Source organism: Panulirus ornatus, chromosome 11, assembly GCF_036320965.1.
Source record: "Panulirus ornatus isolate Po-2019 chromosome 11, ASM3632096v1, whole genome shotgun sequence".
Lineage (NCBI taxonomy): Eukaryota > Metazoa > Arthropoda > Malacostraca > Decapoda > Palinuridae > Panulirus > Panulirus ornatus.
This window is the reverse complement of record NC_092234.1, coordinates 13,150,678-13,169,374: the sequence shown is the minus strand read 5'-3', so window position 1 is coordinate 13,169,374 and position 18,697 is coordinate 13,150,678. Positions and strand designations below refer to the sequence as shown.

Sequence of the window (18,697 nt, the reverse complement as noted above, 5' to 3'; positions counted from 1 at the left end):
TAAACCTGATGTTCTTTTGACTTATTCTGTTTCGTGTTCTTATATTCCTTTCCAAAGTTTCTTTCTTTTTTTTCTTTTCTTTTCTTTTTACGATTCAGCAACAAGGTAGGATTGTCTATTTCCCAGAGGTCTTAACAAAGGAGAGGCACTGGCTCAACTCACGATACTAAAGTTCATACTTCATGCCTAGCTGTTAGCAGCCCCCGTTCCAGCGAGGCAGCGTCAGGAACAGACGAATAATGGCTTCATTTACAACCCACCTACACTCTACCTGTCACGTTTACTGTGGCGAGGCCCTTGAGCTCACCAGCCACAGCCAAGGACCACAGAATGCTCCAGGGTGGAGCCTGATCGCGTCACATACCTTGGTTTAGCGCGCTACCACAATGTGAACCGTCCCTCACGCTATTTCCACGCACACACCATTACTACCATCAATATCCAAACCCCTCGACAAACTGCGAGTCAACAGAAATCACCCAAAATGTCCCACCCTCGCCCAAACAGCATAGCTTTAGACCTCAGTCCCTCCACCACCACCACCACACTGCACACAGGCCTCACACAACGCGACACAACCAGCCACAACCCTCCTCTTGCATAACACAAGTAGCAACATCGATCCACAAAGCATTTGACACTGTCCCTCGACACATCCGCACACTAAGGACACTTGATACCATCCTTCACAAACATGACAAACTAAAAAAAAGAGTGGTAAGCCATCATCACAGGTGGGGGATTGGGAATCAAGCCAGGGCCATTCACAACGGAGTCTTCACGTCCCCAAAAACCATGAAGCACTACAGTGGGGTGACCCAGGGAGATGTTCTTACTCCATCCCTTCTCAACCTCTGCCTACATGGCCTCCCACCACCTCCCCTCCAGACTTCGGTGAGAAAGTCCTCTATTCTGAAGATATCCTCATAATGAAAACACTCAAGTAACCAGACACATACAACATCACATCTCGCAATCAGAACACTGGCTCACTCAAACAGAACGTGTGCATGAAATACACCAATACCCTCTTAACCCCGACTTGCACCCTTCCATAACCCAGGACGGTCAACCGCTTCCACTTAATAGAACTCTAACCATACTGATTATCACATGCAAAACACACTTGACATTTACTCCCCACACCTAAGATGTCATCAACCAAATAACTGCCCTAAGAAAACTTACCAGTTTTCGACAAGGAAACAAAAAAAAAAAAACGTCATCCACTCCACACTCAGCTACGCTTCATCTGCCTGGTCATCCATCCCGTCCAAAGCAGACACATAAAAAGCTGCAAACCACACAAAGCAGAGCACTCAGAACAATCATCGGCTGCCCAGCAACAATGAACATCCATTACCTGCACATCGAAACAAATATACTCACAGGGCAATCCCACTTCAATACACTGGGCACTCAGTCCTTTTGCGACGGTACTAGATCCCCTCCGAACCAAACCAGCCCATTAACTAACTACCAATCCAAAGGTGAAACTAAAAAAGCTGACTCTACTTCATATGTCAGCAACCTAATCTTACTTATTCTCCACAGACAAACACATCAACGAAACAAATACACACCCTAAGGCAGCAATAAGCACTTAACAAGCACCCTATGAACCCAGTTTTAAATTTCACTACACGCACCACCCATGTGAAACTATGCTCCCCAGGTATGCACGAGTTATCTTTTCCCGTCTGCGTTCATGACACCATCCACTTCCCCAACACATCACAAGGCCACTCATACCCAAGATGGAAGCTTCCACTGCGTAGAAACTTGACATTTCTCAATCGTCCTACGTCCACCTTAAACTGCTTTATGTATGGTCCCGTCCGGTGGACGTGGACGACTTCCTGAGAGCAGCAGGCTGTACCATCGTCAATGGAGGGAAAGGAGTAGGCTCGCTGGGGAACTCTACTCCTACCAATAAATCACGGAGGGTCATGAACACCATCGCTTCAATTTTCCTTTTTATCAGATTAATATTTCAACCAAAAAATGGGGGTGGAAAAAAAGGCAAACAGTTTAAATCCAGTACTCAGTCAAGTGTACTTAGGACAGTCGCTTTTAAAGGACCTGCTGTAGCCATCTTATCTCTGGCTGATGAGACAATCATATCCATTGGGAACTCCTCCCTCAGCCCTTGGGGCAAAATTCGTACACGCGGCAGGATGTGTTTCCCTAGCAGTGGAGAAGAGCCCTACACGGCCACAGGATGTGTTATCCTAAACTGAGCATGTATGCGAGAAATGTTGTTTACATGTAAGTTTACTAAGGTTAATCTCCTTAAATATGACGATGCAGCCCTTGGTTCATGATGGCCTGGCCTTTGACATGACTCTACAAAGGTCAGGTCAAAGACCAGGGCTATCGTATCCCAAGGTCGCGCCGTCGCGCTCAAGGGTCGTGCAATTTATGCTATGAGAGATGAGGGTTGTGAACGGCATAATAGCACATCGGCACTAGGCGCCTGGGACTGGAGAGTGTCCGGCATAATAGCCATCTAGAACATTAATGCCGGCAAGTAGAGCTCGTCTCTGACTGGCTGCCATGTTGGGTTATGGACATTTTCAATATACAAGACAACAGCTACGACCCAGGACCAGCCATGTTGGGTTATGGACATTTTCAATATACAAGACAACAGCTACGACCCAGGACCAGACACACCATCGTTATTTCCACAGGCAATCAGTTGGCGAGGCATGATCTGACAGCCTACTGAAGGCGGGCTACTACTGCTGGAGGAGGAGGACTACTGCTGGAGGAGGACGACTACTGCTGGAGGAGGAGGCTTACTGCTGCTGGAGGAGGACGACTACTGCTGGAGGAGGACGACTACTGCTGGAGGAGGACGACTACTGCTGGAGGAGGACTACTGCTGCTGGAGGAGGAGGAGTACTACTGCTGGAGGAGGACGACTACTGCTGGAGGAGGACGACTACTGCTGGAAGACTACTGCTGGAGGAGGACGACTGCTGCTGGAGGAGGAAGACTACTGCTGGAGGAGGAAGACTACTGCTGGAGGAGGCCTACTGCCGCTGAAGAAGGACGACTACTGCTGGAGGAGGACGACTACTACTGGAGGAGGACTACTGCTGGAGGAGGACGACTACTGCTGGAGGAGGACTACTGCTGGAGGAGGACGACTGCTGCTGGAGGAGGAAGACTAATGCTGGAAGAGGAAGACTACTGCTGCTGGAGGAGGAGGCCTGCTGCTGGAGGAGGAAGACTACTGCTGGAGGAGGCCTACTGCTGCTGAAGGAGGAGGACTACTGCTGGAGGAGGACTACTGCCAGAGGAGGTTTACTGCTGGAGGGACTACTGCTGGAGGAGGTTTACTACTACTGCAGGAGGGAGAGACGTAACTCACCTTCAGGTGGAACTTCTCTGGGACTCCTGGCGGGGGGACGTGCTGATGGCCTGGCCACACGATGTCGTTGATGGTCACTTCCTCAGGCTCCCACGAGTTCCACGTCCCGATCTGCGGCAGGAGGAACACGCCCGTGTGAGCAGGGTGGTGGTGCATGGAGAGAGAGAGAGAGAGAGAGAGAGAGAGAGAGAGAGAGAGAGAGAGAGAGAGAGAGAGAAAATATAAGCTATTAGTACCATCAAAGCACATATTACCCATGTTTAACACTGTGTACATCAATCTATCTATCATATTACATGTATATATATATATATATATATATATATATATATATATATATATATATATATATATATATATATGTATATATATATATATATATATATATATATATATATATATATATATATATATATATATATATATATACACTGATCACACTAATCCGTGATGGTAGTTATTAATGTAAAATCGCACCAGTGGTTCATATAATTTTTTTACCATGTAATTTTTCTATACATGTGGCACGACATGTTTCATGGAGACAATCCACCTCATCAGGTGGCAATAACTGTTGTGATGTTGGCATTTAAACAACTTTATTCATCACTGGCACCTGATGAGGTAGATTGTCTCCATGAAACGTCGTGCCACATGTATAGAAAAATTACATGTTGAATGAAATCATATGAACTACTGAAGCGTGATTTCACATTCATATATATATATATATATATATATATATATATATATATATATATATATATATATATATATATATATATAAAGTAGAGATATGAAAACCCCTCATGCACAAGACGCAACTTCCACTCTAAATACTGTGTATCTGCCTCACAACCGCCCTATATTTACCCCCACCAACTAACAGCTAACCTAACCTCTCTTCCAGACCTGCGGTTCCAGCCAGTGGGCGAGCGTGGCTGGCTCCCCGTTCGTACCCGTCTTCGTCTGTCTAACCAGTTAAAAAAAGAGAGAATAAGTCGCAGACCCTTCGTCCAGGACCCAGACACCGAGTCTCAGAAGACGGCGCTCCCAGCGAAGTGGAACAGCTGGTCTACTTGCGCCATCGGGTCTGGCCAGTTCCAGGGCTGCTCCTCCCACCCCCAGCAACCCATCGAGCCCTACTAGACTGAACTCATCTGAGACAGTCAACAATGACAGAATTGGCAGCAGCCTTCCGGGAGGCCAGGCCATTAAACGCCCTAGGATAGCGTCCTTCAGGACTGGTCGGTCCTCTGGGATCACGCGACGCGGACGACATCCTTGGGAGGGGAAAACTCGAAGGAGACGAAGGAGATTGGAGGCAAGTACTTCAACTGGACGTGCTCAAACTCTGATTTAGAGGAACCTGTTGGGTGGAATGCTCTCCAGCTAAGAGACCGTCCATTTTCCCCAGGAAAAGTCTAGACCTCTCTCTCTCTCTCTCTCTCTCTCTCTCTCTCTCTCTCTCTGTCTCTCTCTCTCTCTCTCTCTCTGCTCTCTTTCTCCCAACAAATTACCTAGCTCGCAGGAGGTTCCACTGTCTTAAGGTCTCCGCAGACTCTCTCTCTCTCTCTCTCTCTCTCTCTCTCTCTCTCTCTCTCTCTCTGCCACAGCATCTGGGGCAAGGGTGGTGCAGCCACTTACACACGCCAGGGAAGCCGGCATGCAGTCTCCCCAATTCCCTCCACGAGCAGAGCACAGGGATGGTGTTGGGAGGAAGGCCAAGCACCCAGGCCAGCCACTATGGTCACCCAGGAAACATCGTAAACAATCTTCCACACGGAATTCTGCCCCGACTCTGCTCGAGCGTGTCTTACCCAAATAAGGGAGACCAGGTCTTCGAACGCCTCCACACTCCATCGTATTTTCCTACTGGCTGCCCTTACATAGTCCTCTTCGGCGGCCAAATGTTGCCTGTTCCTCTTGGTTGAGTCCTGGGGGGGGGGCGCCTATCTTTGCTACCATCACCAGCACTGGTAGAGAGCCTCGGTGTGGCAGCGGTGCTCGACAAACCTTGGAGAACCTCACGCACGGAAGGCGCGGCAGGTGGTCGCTGACACTGGCACAAGTCATACCGGAGTCCGGAGTCCGTCCGGGGAGAGAACTCCAGCTGCCACCACCTTCGACAGACGCGGTGATCGGCGCTGGGTCCGACGGGGAGGGAAAACTTCTCCCTCACTCCCATGCACCCTCGACAGACCCGGGAGTAACCATTGGCACGATGGGAAGCGACTTCCTCACTAACCCCCCCGGCTCATCTCTCCTTGAAGGGCGTCAGCGCACGTCCCCACCGGGAGCAACACTCACCTCCTGACGCACCCGACCGCCCAACACCTCTAACGTCTCTCTCTCTCTCTCTCTCTCTCGAGCTGGTGAGAGGGGTAAAACTCGAACTCTCGGTCAGAAATGGTCTTCGGGTTCCCCTACCCTCTCTCTCTCTCTCTCTCTCTCTCTCTCTCTCTCTCTCTCTCTCTCTCTCTCTCTCTCTCACACATACACACCACACTTCAAGACACTAAGAGTTTTCACACACACACACACACACCCCCGCGGGAGAGGCACGACTCACATTAGTCTGTATAACGGCAGCAATGGTGGGGGGACAAGCGTGAAGGTGGGTGATCACTGAGGCAACTCCTTATTTTCAGTTGGCCTCCAAGTTAAACTAGACTCGACCGAAAGTTTGTATACTTCCGAAAGTCCGGGGAAAAAAGGCTTATGCCGTATGTGGGACATGAGGAAAGTTTGTGTGTGTGTGTGTGTGTGTGTGTGTGGGGAGAGGTGGGGTGCTTGTGTGTGTGTGTGTGTGTGTGTGTGTGTGTATGTGTGTGTGTGTGTGTGTGTGTGTGTGTGTGTATGAGGAGAGGTGGGGTGCTTGTCCATACTCAAAGGGTAAAAGTCCAATTGATGTGTGTGTGTGTATGTGTGTGTGTGTATGTATGTATGTGTGTGTGTGTGTGTGTGTGTGTGTGTGTGTGTGTGTGTGTGTGTGTGTGTGTGTGTGTGTGTGTGTGTGTGTGTGTGTGTGTGTGTGTGTGTAGAAAAGTTTAGATAGCTCGAATCTGGCAATGCATGTTAGGATATTCTGAAGGCAAGCACTCGCTGGGAAAGGACCAAAGTATCGAGTTAGAGAGAGAGAGAGAGAGAGAGAGAGAGAGAGAGAGAGAGAGAGAGAGAGAGAGAGAGAGAGAGAGAGAGTTTTCTAAACAATGGAGAGGCACTTGTGCTACGGAGGCTCCGTCACAGACAGACGCATGCACAGAACAGCGCCGACCGAGCACTCGGATACACAGACAGACAGACAGACAGAACAGACAGAAAAAAAAAAGACAGACAGGCGGCCATATGTCAAGAGGGAAGACAGACAAACAGATCAGACAGTGGGGTAAATAGAGGGGGGGGGGGGGAGAGGACAACTAACAGACGAAAAACAGACAGGTAGACAGCCACGAGGGGCAAAAGAGAGGCAGACAGACAGACGGGAAGACAGGATGGTTGAAGGAATGTACAGAGCGGCAAGAGTGAACAACATCATTACACCACTGGCAAAAATATGAGGTAACAAATATATACTAATGTTCAGAGGAGGTCCGTCCATACGCTGGCTCGAATATTAAATTGTGAGCAATGAAGAGAAATGTGAGTCCCACCTCCAATACATATATATATATATATATATATATATATATATATATATATATATATATATATATATATATATATACACAAAGAGGATATCAGGAACTGGACGTAGCTAATTGAGCATGGGAAGGACAGACCACAGAAGACCTAATGGTCCGTGCGGTTATCCGCTGGAGTTAAAAAAGTAACCTAACCATCTAATATATGCAGATGGGGCGAGAGAGAGAGAGAGAGAGAGAGAGAGAGAGAGAGAGAGAGAGAGAGAGAGAGAGAGAGAGAGAGAGAGAGAGAGGATCTTAAAGTGGAGAGCTCCATGATCACGCCCGTCCCATCCACACAATGTATGTTTCCCAGGACAGAAATGAAGAGAGGGAGGTGAGGAGGCGAGACACAGGGCGTGTACACGGGGGGAAGGAGGAGGAGGGTGAGGAGGAGGAGGAGGGTGAGGAGGAGGAGGAGGAGGAGGAGGAGGAGGAGGAAGAAGAAGAAGAAGAAGGCATGTTCTACGGTTGACGAGGTGGAGGAGAATCTACCAAGACCCAAGTCGCCAGAAGAGGGTGGCATGTATCTCTGTGTTGTGAGGATCATGCATGGAGAGGAGGTCTAAAGGAGGGAGGTGAGGGACCTACCACTACTGGAATAAAGAAGTCGGTCTGTGATCCATTACGTACTGGAGAAGAGCCACTGGGAAAAGAAAACGGGAAATCAATCTCTAGAGCAAAGAGGGGAAAGCAGAGAGGGTTAAGGTTACGAACAAGAGCCTTGTGCCCCCAACCTCTGACGGAGCTGTGGACGAATGGAGGACCATCTCTATACGGACCATCCTAAGGTACCACAGTACCAGAAGCCCATCCCTCCGCCCAGCCCCACCCAAGCCTTGCTGACACCACTAACGGTGTTGTCAGGGTTGAGGAGCTGACACCCTCGGCTGACACTGGCCAGCACCTTGGGATGACACCAACACCCTGAAAGTGGGCCCTCTGATACAGTGTGTTTCCCCCAGCCACACAAATCATTTCTCTCTCTCTCTCTCTCTCTCTCTCTCTCTCTCTCTCTCTCTCTCTCCCTCCATCATCAACTCCAATCCATCAATGACTTGGATTCCCTTCCTTCGAAACTAAAACGACCCATTGAAGAGCCTACTTTATTCGTGAACTCTTTATCTCGTATGCAAAGAGAAAGTCTGTAATACAGAGGCGATGAATGCCCCCGCTCCAGGCCCCTCCTGTAATAAGGTGTCAAATTATCCTTCGGGGGAAAAAATCTTTACGTGTTTCCGGGAAAATAATATAATTTTTTTTCAATATCTCAAAATCACGACAGACTAAAAATGTATATAAAGAAAAAATCTTCCTAAAAATGTATCAAGATTCGCTCTCTATATATAATTACTTTTCCACCTCATCTAACCTTACAGGTGAAAAGAAATAATATCAAGAAAAAAATATATGAAAAATAATCAGTGTCCAATATCTGAAAATTTGATGAAGACATTTTCACAAAAGTTAAATACACTCTTACTGATTCCTCAGATATAAATATACATACAAAGAAAATAAAAAAGAATTCATTTAAAAAAAAATATTTGAAACGCGGCAAAAGTGAAGATATTAAAAAGAATTTAAAATTACGAACGTCCATGACACAGGAAAACCTTTGGCATAAAAAATAAAATTGCCTCCAATATTTTCTTTTTTGAATTCACATAACGAGCCGTCGAAATGGATCTCAAGTTCAACCAATATCACCAACACGGAACGAGGGGGGAAAAAATAATTCTCTTAAGAATCTCACTACTTTACCTTACGTCACCTCGCAATTTAACGTACCTTCCTCTACGTAATTTACCTCAATATTAAAATCATGTAAGATGCCTTACCCCTAAACTGCTAATTTTTTCGGCTATTCTAAAAAAAAAACAGAGAAAAATCCCTTAAATAATGGAAAAAAAAGGGAAGGGAAAAAAACAAAAATAATAGCCACAGATAATACATACGATATTCCCCTGGATGTGTTTTTCCTCTTCATAATACAGGAGGGGGAAAAAATTTTTGTTTTTACAATGTTTGCTGCCAAGATTTGAGGAGGGGACGGCATTCCATTTTCACTGTATCAGTAATGGGGGTTTTGGGTGAGGTTAATGGGGGAGGGTGGGCGAGGGGGGTTTGGGGTGGGGGTGATTATTTTTCGAGGGGTACTAATTAATTCTTTTTGGTGGTGGTGGTGGTGGCGGTGGTGTGGTGTGGTGTGGGGTGGTGTGGTGTGGTGTGGGGTGGTGTGGTGTGGTGTGGTGTGGTGTGGTGTGGCGTGGTGTGGTGTGGTGTGGTGTGGTGTGGTGGGGTGTGGGGTGGTGTGGTGTGGTGTGGTGTGGTGGGGTGTGGTGTGGGGTGGTGTGGTGTGGTGTGGTGTGGTGTGGTGTGGTGTGGGGTGGTGTGGTGTGGTGTGGTGTGGTGTGGTGGGGTGTGGTGTGGTGGGGTGTGGTGTGGGGTGGTGTGATGTGATGTGGTGTGGTGTGGTGTGGTGTGGTGTGGTGTGGTGTGGTGGTGTGGTGTGGTGTGGCGTGGTGTGGCGTGGTGTGGTGTGGTGGTGTGGGGTGGAAATGCTGCTACAGAATTGTCACGTCATGAATCAATCACAAGTCAGCGTCCCGTGGAGAGAGGACTGTGTGTTCCCGTAAGGCTGTCACACTGACAAACAAAAGCCAACAAAAGACTGTCATATGACAGATGGCGTCATCAAAAGATGTTATATGACGAAATATGACAAGAAACGTCACCAAGAGACTGTCATATGACAAACACCGTCACCAAACAACTGTCATATGACAAAAACACCGTCACCAAAATGTAACTGCTATATAACAGAAAACTCCATCCCACTGAAATATTTTAAACCATTTTTTTTTTTCAATTTGGCTGCGGCAAAGAAGCGGAAAAAAAATATATATACATACACACACACACACACACACACACACATATATATATATATATATATATATATATATATATATATATATATATATATATATATATATCCCACATGTGGGAGGTAAAGTCCCACTTGGGACCCAGCACTTGAGCAAACACCTGAAACCAGCTTGAGTGCCACTTGGAACGTGCGATACATCCTTAATCCACACAAAAATCCTTGAGGTTGACCTTGGACTCGTGACCAAAGAGACCTGGATGCCTCCAAACGCTCCAGATCTCCCGACAACATTCAACTGACTTCTTAATTTTCGTAATCTTTTTCGACCTTAAAAAAAGTTTTTCGGTAATTTTCTCCCAGGGTGACCCTCTTTTTTTTTTTCTCTCTCTCTTTTTCTTTTAAGTAAGATTTATCATTATGTATTGAGAGAGAGAGAGAGAGAGAGAGAGAGAGAGAGAGAGAGAGAGAGAGAGAGAGAGAGAGAGAGAGAGAGAGAGAAGGCAGCAGCAGCAGCGGCCTTCAACACAGCTGATCCAAGGGGGGGTTCGTCGCCAACCCTGGGAGACAAAATGGCATCAAAGGAACAGGAAGAAGGACGAGGAACGGACCGGGAAAGGAACACGAGGGACGAGGAACGGACTGGGAAAGGAACGGACTGGGAAAGGAACAGGAGGGACGAGGAACGAACCGGGAAAGGAACAGGAGGGACGAGGAACGGACCGGGATAGGAACAAGAGGGACGAGGAACGAACCGGAGGCTTAACTTGAGACTTTCCTCTGCAGTGATCAAGTCATTATTGGTCTGGAAAGTATAATGAAACTATGAACCAATATGTCCGTCTGTCTATCTTCCTGTCTATCTGTCCTTATCCATATATACCCCTCTGCTGATCATGCCACACGTCAGTGAATCTGTCTTAATTGCTAATACTAAGGACTCTAAATCTGTTCCTACGCAACTTTAATGCCCATCTTAGCATTACCCAAATCATTAAGAGAGAACTGACAATATACGAATTTATATATATATATATATATATATATATATATATATATATATATATATATATATATATATATATATATATGTAAAAGGTGTTCAAGACAGAGCCAGCTACCCAGGTCAATCCCCGTCACCACGTGACCCCCTTTAATCACTCTCCCTTTTAACAGTTACTGGCACATGATGAAGTGGATTGTCTCCACGTAACATGTCGTGCCACATGTATGGAAAAATTACATGGTAAATAATGTTATATGAACTCCTACTGAAGTGCGATTTCACCTTCATGCTTGACATCACACTACACAAAAAAATTGACCAAAAAAGTGGCTTACCAGCTTCATAACTGGCTACCAAGACAAGCCATCAACTTCCCAAATCATCAGACTCTACCGTGGTTGTGCCCTAGCAATCAACCCTTACTCCAACCCTCTTCAATATGTTCCCTCACGACTTCACTAGTCAACCACATTGGCATATAACTTTACAGTTTAGATCACAGGAACTAAAACACGACACGAGCAACACCACACACGCAGCACCACACGAACTGATAGAAGTAACTCGCTCTAAACCAAAGATCTGCATCGCTTCGAAAAATACATCATCATCGTCTTGATTACTGCACCCTTATATAAAACCCTGAATGATCGACCGTTCCCACTGCATAATACTACAGCCATACCAAGCATTGTATATGACGCACATGATATTTACTTCCCGTGCCGTGAAAACATGAACACAAAGGCTATAAAGAAAACTCAACGCCCCAGAAAATGCTCATCAGCGCCACCTTCAGAAAAGATAAGGAGTTCCTCGCTGTTTTCTACATGCAATTTATCTGCTCCATCCTAAAACACGCCTCACCTTCCTTTCATAAACAAAAATAACGAAACTGCAAACCAAACCTAACAATCACTTGGTCGCTCAACCACCACAGGCGTCTGCCTCCTGCACGACAAAACAAAACTACTCTAAATATAATTCGCCCTTTAATGTACTCGACACTATAGACTCCCCCCTCTCATCCACGCCATTTCATTACCAACAACCAACACTCTTTCATTACCAACAACCAACACTCAAGAAAAAGTTCAATGCTGAACCACACCTCACACTTCAGCAACCTTTGCTCGCAGATTCTCTCTCTCTCTCTCTCTCTCTCTCTCTCTCTCTCTCTCTCTCTCTCTCTCTCTCTCTCTCTCTCTCTCTCTCACCCCAAACCAACACAGTCTTGACTCCACAAACGCTCAACATCTGCCCACCTTAACTCTTACAACTCCATCCCGCCGGACGTACACCCATCTGAAACTACGTAACCCCAGTCATGTAAGAGCTACACTTTCTCCTCTCTGTGTTCTGGACGCCACCAATATCTCTCCAACATTATAAACATCCACTCAGCACATCACAACACCCACTCACGCCCAAGATGCGACTTTCATACTGAAGTGAATGAATGTTTACATCTTACTTGTCCCATACTTACTCTATAAAGATACGGACAATGCCTCACCACACAGAAAAGTTCAGGAAAGAGCATAACACATCAGTACAACCAGTTCACTTAGGAGCAGAGGCTTCACAACCCGTAAAACAGTTCTGGAAGGAGGGTTACAACACCCAGGAAACACGAATGAAAAAAAAAAGAAGTCAATAACCCTACAAAAGCATGAAACATGTCAAATAAAATACCGATATGATGGAAGAATCATGAAGAAAAAAAACATCTTACAAAATCAAGTCTGCTCGTGGAATAAGAAAACAAGGGCCATAAATAACGAGAGACAATAACGAATAAGCATTGATTAAGACGAGGCCATCCAGAAACAATGCCAGAAACAGTTAAAACGTCCAACAACGGCTGACATGCTATTCATACTCAAACACAAAGTTGGAAAAAACGTCAAGTTAGCAATCAAGTTTTGGAAAAGGCCAAAATATCAGAAAAACTCTCAGTAAAATACGAAAATACTAACAAATTTCCTACAAAACAATAATAAAAAAAGCCAGTGTGTCGCGAAACTTTTAAGAAAACGCCATTATACCCAAAAAACATATATATCATCTAGAAAACGCCATATCTATCTCCATTCCTGGGCATAAAAGAGCAACATAAGCTGAGAATCAGAAACACCCACACCCACAAGACTGTGTTGAACACGCAGGGAAGTGCACCGGAGGATTGGAGCCGCCGGCAAAATATCTGGAAGAGACGCCCGCTATTTTCACGTGCGGGGGGGTTGGCGGAGAAGGCCCAGACCATACGATACTCCAGCCCAGCAGTGTACTGGTCACCATCCTCCGCGAGTTCCTCTTAGGTCCAAAGCGGCGCTGCATCCAATCGCAAGCGGGGGGAAGGAGGGAGTGTCCTTTGAAGTGAAAGGGGCTGCTGCCTTTTTTTTTTCTTTCTATCGTCAAAATGACGATGATGATGATGCAACCTCGCTATAATGGTGAGTCTTCGTTCGCGTCGCTTACCCGTCACACACACACACACACACACACACACACACACACACACACACACACACACATACACAAAGGCCCAAGAAGAAGAAGAAGAAGAAGAAGAAGAGAGTTTAAATGACAAGAAATAATCAGGGTGCTTGAAATCGACTATAGATAAATAAAATTGCAATTTGATAACCATGATGGATAAATATAAGGTCGACTACGATAACTATAAATGATAAATCAAAGGTCATTCAACCAGGTAGTGATGGATGGTGCCATGATGACGTACGTCATAACTCAGAAATTGGAGAGGGTAAATATATTCAGTGTGTACAGATGAGACGCAACATTGAGTGCTGCTGTCTCGCTCGGCCACCAAAACTAAGCTGGCTGAATATCAATGAGCTGGTCGGACAGAGAGAGAGAGAGAGAGAGAGAGAGAGAGAGAGAGAGAGAGAGAGAGAGAGAGAGAGAGAGAGAGAGAGAGAAATATTGACAACGCCTTTAAGGTGTAACTTGAGGGAACAGTAGACACAATGAACCACCAGGAAACACAGGGAATACCATGAATTATACAACCTTAACACACAGGAGAGAGAGGAGGCGACCGATCCTTTATACCATACAACAATTTGAGGCACTTTAAAGAAACATCTCACGTACTCAACAATTTTGCAGACAGGAAAACAAAAGATCTATCCAGTAATCCCTAAAATCTATTATCAAATAAAAGCACGACATAGCCAGGGTTCCAGCTAGAAGATAAGACGGGAGAACACTTCATTGCCAGGCCTAACAAACCAAAAACTGTACGAGGAATATGTACAGGAAGTTCGAAGAACAAGCAAGTGTTACAGGCACACTTCGAGGGTCAACTGTGCAACGCGTGTGGCTGCACAGAGCAACAGTAATACAAGCAGAGAGATTAAGGCGGTGAGCACTATGCGTTAGTAGCCCCACCACAGACAAAATCTTATCGAACGTTCTGTTAGGCACGGTGGTAAGTACTTAAGTAGGTTGGTTGGTAAGTACTTAGGTAGGATGGTTGGTTAGTACTTAGGTAGGTTGGTTGGTAAGTACTTAGGTAGGTTGGTTGGTTAGTACTTAGGTAGGTTGGTTTGTAAGTACTTAGGTAGGTACGGTGGTAAGTAATTAGGTAGGTTGGTTGGTAAGTACTTAGGTAGGTAGACTGGTACGTATTCCTAAGTAGTTTAGATAAGCAAATATTCTCGCTCTAACTCCTTTCTTCGACACTGTCTCTCACCCATCTTTCTCTTACCTTCATCTTCCTCCTCCCTCATCTCCTCTTTGTCTTCCAATTTCCCTCACCACACCAACCAACTACATACAACGTCTCTGATCTTTCAATCAACTCGGGCTATGATTTCTCCCCCTGGACTGGCGACCCTTTCTCCCATTACAAACATGGCGAAATGGCCCTTTCGCAGTGCAGCTATCACAGACCACTGGCATAAATTACTGTCACACGCTGTCGAGGGGGAAGGCTCTCGATGCGTTTGAAATATGGCTGAACACCTACTGTAATAGAGTTAATTCAAGAGTGATTTGTTTATATCATAATCGTGACGTATTACAACTCAATTTCCTTCTTGAGAGGGCATGGGCCAAGGTCCCTTCCATTTCAGGGGTTGTCGTCTGGTCACAATGTGTTCTTCAGTCATCTCTTTCACGGCGCAAATGTTCGCCCCCCCACTGTAAGGCGTGGTCTTCCTTCATAGATATCTTTCTTGTCGGCTAATGTGCACCGAGGGAAAGGTGAGTGGGTGGGGAGGAACCCTCTGCTTTACTCTCCCGTCTCCATCTACAGTGTTGGGTGGAGAGGAACCCTCTGCTTTACTCCCCCGTCTCCATCTGGACAGATTAAGGAGTTTCTGACTCCATTACTATCTTCCAGCATGATGACCCCGTCGGACCACAGACCTCCACATCGTCTTGTCATGTGGACTCCTCCACGTCACACCTGCCCTACCTTCCTCCCAATCTACCTCAGCCTCCCTCCACCCCAACCTTCCTCTCACCTCCCCAGAACTCCCCACTCTCTCCTCCCCTCCTCCTGAAGATAATATCAGAGGGTCGGGCAGTAATGAGCCAGGCAGATGCACACCCTCCGCTCTGCACGGCCTTGTCTTCGCTCCTTACCTCTCGCTAACGTTGTCCTCTTCCTCCTCCTTCAAGACTCTATCTGCATCCCCTCCAGGCCACGACGGGAACCCATCTCCTCTCAAGCTTCTCCCTAAAACTTTTACAAAGCTGCAACAAGCTTGCGCTGCCGTACGCCAACCTCGTTCACAAAGGACATACTTTTCTGCCCGAGGTTCTAATTTCCCGTGGACTGGCCCGCCCGCAGGCACCCACCCCCAACGCAAGGGCTGGCCTTTGCATGGAAGATACTCGTTGCGTGAGGGGGAGGAGAAGGAGGAGGAGGAGACTTCTTCCCCCACAGTAAAATTGGGAGGACAAAAGAGTGGGTTGGTGTTGTCTGTGGCCGTGGCTGATGGTTGTAACTGGTTGTTCGTGGTTGTTGGTTGTGGTGAGTCGGAGGTTGTGATGTACGGGTGTGGTTGGGTTGTGGCGAGGTCATTGATGTTCTCGAAATCCCGCCATCAACCACAACCAACATCTGATGTTTCTCATTAACCACAACCAACATCTGATGTTTCTCATTAACCACAACCAACAGCTGATGTTTCTCATTAACCACAACCAACATCTGATGTTTCTCATTAACCACAACCAACAGCTGATGTTTCTCATTAACCACAACCAACATCTGATGTTTCTCATTAACCACAACCAACATCTGATGTTTCTCATTAACCACAACCAACATCTGATGTTTCCCATTAACCACAACCAACAGCTGATGTTTCTCATTAACCACAACCAACAGCTGATGTTTCTCATTAACCACAACCAACAGCTGATGTTTCTCATTAACCACAACCAACAGCTGATGTCTCTCATTAACCACAACCAACAGCTGATGTTTCTCATTAACCACAACCAACATCTGATGTTTCTCATTAACCACAACCAACAGCTGATGTTTCTCATTAACCACAACCAACAGCTGATGTTTCTCATTAACCACAACCAACAGCTGATGTTTCTCATTAACCACAACCAACAGCTGATGTTTCTCCAGCTAAGAACAAAGGACCAGAGAAACATTAAACCGTTGAACTCACCACCTCTCCCAGAAATTACATGGGGAACACGTTTTCTTTTTAAAGTCAACGAGGGAAAGTTAGAGAGGACAATGTCAAGGATTTATTTTTTTTCTTTTCTTGAATTAGATTTTTTTTTCTTCTCCTTCTTCTTTCGCCTCTCTTATACTTCCATATTAAATCACGTTCAGGGAAAGAAAGGTCATTCTCGCCACGTAATTAAAGTTCTCGTAAACACTTGATATAATATGCACATTATTTATATATATATATATATATATATATATATATATATATATATATATATATATTTTTTTTTTTTTTTTCCCAAAAGAAGAAACAGAGAAGGGGGCCAGGTGAGGATATTCCCTCAAAGGCCCAGTCCTCATCCTCTGTTCTTAACGCTACCTCGCTAATGCGGGAAATGGCGATTAGTATAAAAAAAATTAAAAATATATATACATATATATAAACTCATGGAAGACCATCTAGAAGAATCAAGAGACCATTTGCAAGACAGGCGTGAGTGGAACCTCTCAAATCATTTCAACTGCCTTTAACCATCTATATTTGACAAAAGTTTTTATATTTCTTTGTGCATTTCTCTCTCTCTCTCTCTCTCTCTCTCTCTCTCTCTCTCTCTCTCTCTCTCTCTCTCTCTCTCTCTCTTCTCTCTCTCTCTCTTCTCTCTCTCTCCTTCACTGTATCTCCCACTTTGTGACCGTCAGTCAATTACTATCTGCACACCCATCTTTATCCACGTCTCCTGCGTACAGAGGGCACCAACCCGCATCACGTCTTCTAGCATCTGCCCAGCTGGAGCCTAACAAACATGGTTTTTAAATAATACCCCCAAGTTTTCATCTCCGATATATATTGTTTTTCTTTTATGAATAATATTCTGGTTTTACCTGTCTAGTCTAATTCGTCGCCTTTTCCTAGAATCATCAATTTTGGCAAAAAAAAAAAAAAAATCTACAATCATGGCACACTGTTTCACATGGCTAAATGCCACTTCTCGCCAATCACCATAATTATCAAAAAAAAATCTCTAAAGAGGGCGTTATATACAGCATTTAACCTCTTATATTTAAGCACAGATCCTATTGCGTAAACTAGTCTCCTTTCTCCTAAAAAAAAAAAAAAAGGTCGGTCGAATTTAAAGTTTCAAAAAAAAAAAAAGTTCGTTTGGGAGCGATCATAAGGCAAGTAGTTGCCAAATTGTAATTATCCCCTCCAATTTGGATTCATAGAAAACGGTGCCGCCTCAGGCGATGCTGGTGGACGAGGAGGGACCATTATATTCTTCCTCTTCTCTTCTATGGCATTGAATAACCCGTTGGCCGGCTGTTGCATCATCGAGGGGACGTCCCTGAAACTAACGATTCTGTTCTACAATATCAAGACAACTTTTGATGGAAATCTTACGTGCTGTTATCATAATACAGATGCGTGACGTCACACTACCCACAATGCATGAGGCGTTGCCACATCGCACACCAAACCACCTCCCCGTGGCTCGGTAACTGTATCATTTCGCTCCAGATGTTTCGTAAGTTATACAATTCGTTGTAGGGAGACTTAAAGAACATTTTTTCTACCCCTCACCTATCATCTCTATTCAATTTCTAAAACGAGAGGGACGAGGTGTGTGCAAGATATTAATCACCATGAGCTTAATATATATATATATATATATATATATATATATATTATCCCTGGGGTTAGGGGATTAAGAATACTTCCCACGTATTCCCTGCGTGTCGTAGAAGGCGACTAAAAGGGAAGGGAGCGGGGGGCTGGAAATCCTCCCCTCTCTTCTTTTTTTTTAATTTTCCAAAAGAAGGAACAGAGGGGGCCAGGTGAGGATATTCCAAAAAAGACCCAGTCCTCTGTTCTTTACGTTACCTCGCTAACGCGGGAGATGGCGAATAGTTTAAAAGAAAGAAAAATATATATATATATATATATATATATATATATATATATATATATATATATATATATTAGACTGAGTGTGAACGAATGGGGCCTTTGTTGTCTTTTCCTAGCGCTACCTCGCACACATGAGGGGGGAGGGGGATGGTATTCCAT

At 45.3% G+C, this 18,697-nt stretch overlaps 1 protein-coding gene across 1 annotated transcript in view; it reads right to left on the bottom strand.

The window, feature by feature from the left end:
- Positions 1–18,697, bottom strand: part of LOC139751283 (glutamate receptor ionotropic, NMDA 2B-like) — a 461,671-nt gene that overhangs the window by 203,367 nt on the left and 239,607 nt on the right. The window contains exon 5 of the mRNA XM_071666604.1: positions 3,380–3,490. Coding sequence (XP_071522705.1) covers positions 3,380–3,490 — 111 coding nt within the window. The remainder of the gene's footprint in view (positions 1–3,379; positions 3,491–18,697) is intronic.